The 7,569-nt window shown below is 56.9% G+C and overlaps 1 protein-coding gene across 2 annotated transcripts; it reads left to right on the top strand.

Annotated features, from left to right (window-relative positions):
- Window positions 1-1,568: 1,568 nt before the first annotated feature.
- On the top strand, window positions 1,569-6,179 carry Cbx8 (chromobox 8). Of its 2 annotated transcripts, NM_013926.1 has the most exons (5): window positions 1,569-1,700; window positions 2,091-2,134; window positions 2,323-2,388; window positions 2,484-2,550; window positions 2,963-4,046. In NM_013926.1, the coding sequence occupies exons 1-5, from the start codon at window positions 1,632-1,634 to the stop codon at window positions 3,803-3,805; spliced, it is 1,089 nt and encodes a 362-aa protein (NP_038954.1). In that variant the 5' UTR covers window positions 1,569-1,631; the 3' UTR covers window positions 3,806-4,046. The 2 variants fall into 2 exon arrangements, with proteins under 2 accessions (NP_038954.1, XP_017170078.1); XM_017314589.1 differs by lacking the exon at window positions 1,569-1,700 and having other exon boundaries at window positions 1,707-2,134; window positions 2,963-6,179.
- The last annotated feature ends 1,390 nt before the right edge of the window (window positions 6,180-7,569 follow it).

The raw sequence follows: 7,569 nt of genomic DNA, 5'->3' as shown, positions 1-7,569 counted from the left end.
TCTTTTTCTCTCTCCCCTTTTCCCAGCCTCTTCTTGGCCAAGGGAAACTTTTTTCAGCCAAGTTGATATCGCGATTTAAATAAATTGTGTGTTCCGAGGTCGGGCTCTGTGATCTGGAGCTTGGGTAGTAAAAGGGCAATGTGGGGATAGCTGCTGTTGAACCCCCCCCCCCCCCGCGCCTCAACAGGGGTTACCACGAGGGGAGGAAAGAGAGCCTAGGAGCAAAAGGTCATTGAGTGTACTCAGGTGTGTAAAAGGGACTGAGGCATCTCTGCGCGACCCTCGTCCCCTACCTGGGACTTGCCATCTTCGCGTCGGGGGTGGGGGTGGGGGTGTCTCTTCCAGGCCGCACTAGATACCGCCACACCCCTCAAAGTCCATACTGATGTTTGTCGGGAATCCCCCGCTTACGCTTACGTCGTCTAGAAGAGCCCGAGACAGAAAGTGCACTAGCTCTGCACCCAGGTCTGGAGCAGAGCCGCGGCGCCTCCAGAGCTAGCCAGGCTCTAGGCTCTGCCTCGATGGTCATAGGCTCCTTAAACCCACCCAGGCCGGGACAGATGTGGTCAGGGTTGACTTCTCTCAGGACTGAGGAGTGGATTGGACGGAAACTGCAGGCTGGGTCAGGAATAGAGGCTGGGGCAGGGCAGCTGAGACTTGGGGACAATGAGGGTGGGAAGAGGAGGCTCGCGACCCCTCCTGCAGGGTCTCGCTTCAGGATGGATTCAGGCGGTAAACACTGGCTTGTGCCAGTCTGCTTTGGGCTTCTGAGCCCGGAGAAGCGCCCACGCCAGCTCGCAGGACCCGGAGGGTGGACGCGGGCAGCGCTATGCGACTGGAGACCAAGAGCAGGCTCATTGATTTGTTAGCTGGATGGGACTGGTGAAGAAGGGAGGAGGGGGCGTTGCCATGGAGACCCAGGGTGCGCGGCCGCAAGGGAGGGGTCAGGGAATTAGTAGGTTCGGCGCAAGCGACGTAGGTCCGGGGGTTCGGGCGCGGCTCGATGCGCCCCAGCACCTGTGCATTGTGCATCAACGGCGGCTGGCGACCAGGATGGCGCCAGCTAGGGCATGGGCAGGTGGGGAGGGCCTGGGTCTGCAGAGGGGCAGCGCCTGGCTGGCACCTACGCAGGGAGCCCTAATAGCTCGGCGGGGCAAGCCACGCACCCGGGGAAACGCTGGGCAATCAGGCAGGGGGGCCAGGGGCGGGAGCCTAGGGCAGCGGCCCCCCTGTCCAGCCGTGCAGACTGACAGCAGCCGGGCCCGCCCCGCTTGGCGTCACTTCCGCTGACGGCTCGCTCCCCCTCCCTCTGGGTCTCTGGAGTGGACAGAGACCCCGCCTCCTGGCTATTGGAACGCGGGTCACGTAGCAACGCAGGGGAGACGGGGAGAGGGGCGTGGCCGGGCGCTAGTCCAATCAGCGCCCGCAGAACGGGCCCAGGACGCTTGGCTTTAGCAACGTCGTTAGCAACACGTGGGGCGGGAGGAAGCGCTGGGAGGGGGTGGAGGGAGGGAGAGTGCGCGGGGGAGGGAGGAGAACTGACGTCAGCGGGAGAGTATTATGGGCTGTCGAGGGCTGGCTGCTGCTTTTCTGCTCCTGGAAGCGGCTGAGGGGGGAAGCGGCGAGTCAACATGGAGCTCTCGGCGGTGGGGGAGCGGGTGTTCGCGGCCGAAGCCCTCCTGAAGCGGCGCATTCGCAAAGTAGGTGAAGGGGAAGGCGGGCGGCGACGCGAACTCTCCCTCACCAGGGCCCAGGCTCCCTCCCCTTGCTGCAGCCCAGCCTCCCTTCCCCCAGGTCCCAGCAGCGGCCGCGGCCGTGGCGGCGGCGGCGGCGGCTCAGCCCCAGCGCTCTCCTTAGACTTGCAGCCCTGCACAGATTGCATGGATGGGGGGTGGGGTGGGGGATGAATGCCGGTGCATGCACTTTGTGCAGCGTTTCTGCAGGGGTGCTGCAGTGGACTGGTTCCTTTGGCGGTAGTGTTTGGAGCATTCATTTGGTGCATGCATTTTCGTGTGTATTTCTTGTGTCCTCGTCATGCATTTCTCCCCACGCACACACATACACAAGCATTTTCCCTTTTGCATCTGCAGGGACGCATGGAATATCTCGTGAAATGGAAGGGCTGGTCGCAGAAGTAAGTAGGTTATATGCAATCGCTACCCCACACTGATATCGAGGAGGGTTCTTTCTTCCTCTTTTCCCCTTCACATTGAAATACAACACAAGGCAGCCGGAAAAGTTGCACACACATACACGCCCTCCACTCTGTCCTCTCTCTCCTGCTCCAGGGACTGATGCTCCATTCTTCCTGGTTTCCTTTAGGTACAGCACGTGGGAGCCCGAAGAAAATATTCTGGATGCTCGCCTCCTTGCAGCCTTTGAGGAAAGGTACAGACCCTTAGCCTAGCCACTCACTAGAACCCATACACGCTGACTTCGGTGCAGCCAGGACACACCCCCTTCTCTCTCTTTTCTTTCTTTAGGGAACGGGAGATGGAGCTCTATGGCCCCAAAAAGCGAGGACCCAAGCCTAAAACCTTCCTTCTCAAGGTATGTTGCGATCTCCAGAGGTGGAGTGTGCCGTTCAGGGAGGATCTGCAGGGCTTGTAAATCAATGGGTGCCCTTGCCTTGTGTGTATTTGTAATCTGGACTTCTGTCAGAGGCCCCATCACGGAGTTCTAGAGGCAGGACTTAGCTGCACCAGAAGGCCTTCATTCCCACCCCCCCTCCAGCCATCCCAAGTAGACCTCTGTTACACAAGGAGTCTGTTGGTTGCAAATGGCTTCTTCCAGACAAACCCTCATTCCCCTCCCCCAGACTATTACTAAGAGCCCACCTCCCCACTCAATTAGAATTTCCCAGGCATCCAGGGAAAGTTGGGCAGTCAAGGCTAGAGGTCGTGGGGGGGTGGGGTGGGCGGGGGCGGGGCTTTTTTCTCCTCACAACAACTTCCTTCTGCAGGCCCAGGCCAAGGCAAAGGCCAAAACCTATGAATTCAGAAGTGACTCTACCAGAGGCATCCGGATCCCTTACCCAGGCCGCTCACCCCAGGATTTGGCGTCTACTTCCAGGGCCCGAGAGGGCCTGCGGAACACGGGGCTACCCCCACCAGGGAGCAGCACCAGTACCTGCAGGGCAGACCCACCTCGGGACCGGGACCGAGAGAGGGACAGGGGTACCAGCCGTGTAGACGACAAGCCCAGCTCACCGGGGGACAGCTCCAAGAAACGAGGACCGAAACCCAGGAAGGAGCCCCTGGACCCTTCACAGAGACCTTTGGGAGAGCCCAGTGCCGGCCTTGGAGAGTACCTGAAAGGCAGGAAGCTGGATGAGACCTCTTCTGGGACAGGAAAGTTCCCAGCTGGCCACAGTGTGATCCAGCTTGCTCGAAGGCAGGACTCAGACCTGGTGCAATATGGTGTGACCAGTCCTAGCTCAGCAGAGGCCTCGAGCAAGTTGGCTGTGGACACCTTTCCAGCCAGGGTAATAAAGCACAGGGCTGCTTTCCTGGAGGCCAAAGGCCAAGGTGCCCTGGACCCTGGTGGTGCCAGGGTTCGACATAGTTCAGGCACCCCAGCCTCAGTGGGAAGCCTGTATCGGGACATGGGGGCGCAAGGGGGAAGGCCCTCCCTCATCGCCAGGATCCCAGTGGCCAGGATCCTGGGGGACCCAGAGGAAGAGTCCTGGAGCCCCTCTCTGACTAACCTGGAGAAAGTGGTCGTTACAGATGTGACCTCAAACTTTTTGACCGTCACCATTAAGGAGAGCAACACGGACCAAGGATTCTTTAAGGAAAAAAGATGAATTGCCGGGGTGGGAGCCCAGGACCAGTGCAGGGGAGAGTGAGCTCAAATGGCTTAGTGCTTTTTATTTCTGGGTGACTGTGGCCTCTGGCTGGTCCTGTCCTTCTTCACACCCCTCTTCCCTTTCATTCCTCCGTCCTCAGTTCTGGCTGGAAAATTATCTCTAGAGTTCTATTTTCTATTAGATGTAAATATGTTATTTAAGAGAAAAATATCTAAATATATATATTTCAACTCTTGAAGTTCTTTTATTTAAACGAGGAGAGAGAGAGAGAGAAAGAGAGAGAGACTGTGGTTTGGTAGGGGAGATAGACTGAGCTGGCACAGGAGGGGCCCCTGTCCCTGCAGGGCACCAGCAAAGTTGGGGGCCTGGGCCCTGGGATTTTGGAGGGTGTGTGGAGGGACTCAGCTGGCCCACCTCCTCCCTCCACCGCCGGATTCCCAACCCTCCTGGCACCGCAGAAGATTTTTGCTCTCCTCCCCATTGGCCAGCTAGGCCAACAAAAGGTTGGCTTCCCAATCAGAAAAAGGGGGGTGGGGTCAGACCAGTTTTCTTTTTTCTATTTTCTTTCTGTCTTTTTTTTTTTTTCTTAAGATGAGGAGGGTTACTAGGGGGGGAAAGTAACAACTCGAATAACTTTCTCACGTGTGTTGTTAAAGGTAGAAAAAGGTCGCGAGTGAGTGGGCCGCAGTTCTCCCCGACCACAGCAGGAGGGTGCACTTTATGGAGGTGTGAGTGCCGTACACGCGGACTGTGTGTGCGTGTCCTGTGGACAAAAATCTCCCCGTTACCTCGATTCCTTCCCTTACTTTTGCAAAGAGAAAAGAAATCCAGCGAATTTGTTTACATTCCCGAAATGCCAGGATAAATTGGGAGGATTGCGTGTCAGTGCCCAGAGCGCCAGACAGTTGTTTTACAAGAAAAATATTCGGGTGGACTTTTTCTTTTTGCGTCCTCTAGATTCGCCAGAAGACAGGGCGGCCCCACCTCCCAGGAAGACTCGGACAAGCCTGGCTCGACGGGGGGAGGGTGGGTCCTGCTTTTAGAGGAGCGAGCGGCCGCCAAGCCACCCTGCGGGGCGGGCAGCGGGCTGCGCACCAGGCCGGTCGGGCTGGGCACGGGGGTCGCAGCCCGAGTTGGAACTTGGTCAGGTGGAGCTCATGGCCGAAGGGGCTCGGCAGGGTTTCCATCCAAGAATGCGCAGTAGAACTTTAGTGTTTTCCTTCTTCCCCCTTTCTTAAAAGCAAAAGCTGTAATTTATAGTCCTTTTCGATTCTGGGAGTGCTCTCCACGTGAACTCGACGTTCAGACTCCGCCGCAGGGGGCGGGGGAGCGCGAGGTGGAGCGGGAGCGGCCGGGGACCAGTGTGCCCCGAGACCATCTGCGTCCCTGGTCCCGGCCCACTCCGGACCGCGCCGCGCGCAGCTCGGACTCAAAAGCACAAATCTGTCCCCGAGCCTACAGTCGCCGCTTCCAGCAGGGATCCTGCGGCCTCTCCACCCTCCCCGCCCTTAAAGGGCCAGCAGACGCTCTAACTTCCAGGGCTTTTGGAGGGAGGGGCTCTAAGCTCTGCTCGCGGGACAAAGCACAGACTTCAGGGGCTCTGGGCTGGGCTGAAGGAGCTTGGTGATGGGGAGGGACTGAGAGGGACGTCAGCCTCGTCATCTGCACTCCCGGCTTCCCATCTCCAGACTCTCGGTCTCTCTTTCCTCCAGACAATTTTTTTTTTTTTTTTGCCTTTAAAGAGAGGGAGAAAGGGAAAACGGTGTATTCTACGTGTTTTTATTATTTTTTTATTTTTTGGAGAATCAAACTGCGCCTAAAGAGAAGCCCCTAGAATGGGGATTTTTATCTGCTCATATTTGTAAAACTAGTATTTTCGACTTTGTATAAAGAAGCTCTGTTGCCTGTGTCTGTCTAGATGTCGACCCTATTTTCAGATGAACCTGTTTTGAAGGGTGCATCTGTGACCGAGTGGATGTAACTCCGGAACAGGAGCTCCCTATCTGGCTACCGACTCCCTTTCTCTTCTCTCCTTCCTCGTTTGTATCTTCCTTCCCTCCAACCTTCCTGATTCTGCCCTCACTGCCCTCGTCGTCCTGCCGTCTGTCCATGGCCGTCGTGTGTGTCTCCTTAGCTCGCTCTTGAGAGGCTGACTTGGGGGTGGGGGTGGGGGTGGGCAGGGGTCGGGGGCCACGCGGCTCAGAGTCTGTGGAGCCTGGGTGTTGGGTTTATGAGTTCTCAGCTATGTATAAATCTCCAACTGATCTCTGCCTCGGCTCAAGAGTGAACCCTTGGTACCTATCTTGGGTTGTGAATGTGTCTGTATCCAGTATCACTTTTTACGTGTTTAAATATATGCTTTGTAAATAGACACGTGTCTTGGCTTCATTATTTTATTTATTTCCCAGAACAGGGAAGAGGTAGCCTGGAAAGGCAGGATACTTGCCTTTCTGACTTGATGTCCCTCACTCCACTCTCATACTCTCAAAAAGGTCTGGATTCCCGACAAAGGCCGGTTCCCAACTAGGACACCCCTCAGTGAGAGTGAGGGGAGCTGGGTTGGGGAGGGAGCGAGTCGTGACCTTTCTGAGCTTTTCCGCGAGCTGTCTTCATTGCCGGCTTAACTTCTTTGGGATGCCGGCAGAATTGGAGACTCCTGAGATGAAGTGTGCGCGACCTCTGGGCTCTACTCACTCTGAGGGAGGATTCCCCCCAGCGCTAAACACCCTTCCATACCAAACTTCCATAGCTCCTGACAACCAGGAGCCATGCTGACTCCCTCACTGCCCTTGACCCGAGCCTGCTCCTCAATGCTGTCACAGGACTTGTGCCCCAGACCCCTCCAACCTCACCAGTGCTCCCCGAAATGCAGAGTCTCCGTCTATTGATTGAGGAATTGAATTCGCGGCTATTGCTAGGCAACTGCCTGCTTGGAGCCGGCGCAGAGCGCGCTGATGTGATTAGTGAGCTGGGAGCCGCCGACCCTCAGCCCCGCGCTCCCACCACCAGTCCCTACGGCTTCTTGGACCCTAGTGTTCTTTCGGGTAGATACCACAAGGTTGGATGAGGGGCTGCCGATGGAGAACATAGCATGGGGTGATGATGGTGGGTGTTCTCAGTCTTCTAGGCTGCAGACTTCTCAGCAGAGAGGCGGGGTCCTGAGGCTGCAAAGGCGACCCATACTCCGGATTCCCAAAGAGGACCTTACCAGTACTGAACCTAGTTCCACCTCCATATTCCTGGGTAGACGTCGCTCCCTTGCAGAAAAAGCTGTAATCCGTGCGAACACGCAGAGCCCAAGGGGAGGGAGGGGGGAATACGGACCAGGTCACATCTTTTGCCCTTGGCCCCACCTTCCTCCTCCAGCTCAGTGACCTGCGTGGGAGGCTGTGGGTCAACGTCTGTGGTCCGGGGTTGCCAGAGCAGGTCATTGAGTGTCCAGTTGAGCGGTCAGCTTGTCTCAGTCGCCAAGAGGTCCAAGGTCTGTTTCTTAGGCCACCTCAAGGTGCTCTGGGTCGAGCAAGCTCTTTACTGGGCCCTCTGGAGGGCGATGGCCATCAGGGAGACAAGAAGGCACTGTGACTGTGCCTGGTGACTTCAGCAGTAGCCCCTCCCTCAAATATAGGTTGGAATCCCGCACCGACCCTTAGGGATTTCTCCGCTTCTTTGGTCACCACCAACTTCAACCTGGGTTCAGGGCTTCCTCAGAGAATTTTCTGGGTGTATTCTCCTTAAGAGCAAAGCACGGGTGTGAGGACCCC

The sequence above is a fragment of the Mus musculus genome, chromosome 11 (assembly GCF_000001635.26).
Source record: "Mus musculus strain C57BL/6J chromosome 11, GRCm38.p6 C57BL/6J".
Classification (NCBI taxonomy): domain Eukaryota; kingdom Metazoa; phylum Chordata; class Mammalia; order Rodentia; family Muridae; genus Mus; species Mus musculus.
Note: the sequence above shows the minus strand (reverse complement) of the source record. Positions and strands in the feature narration are given on the sequence as shown.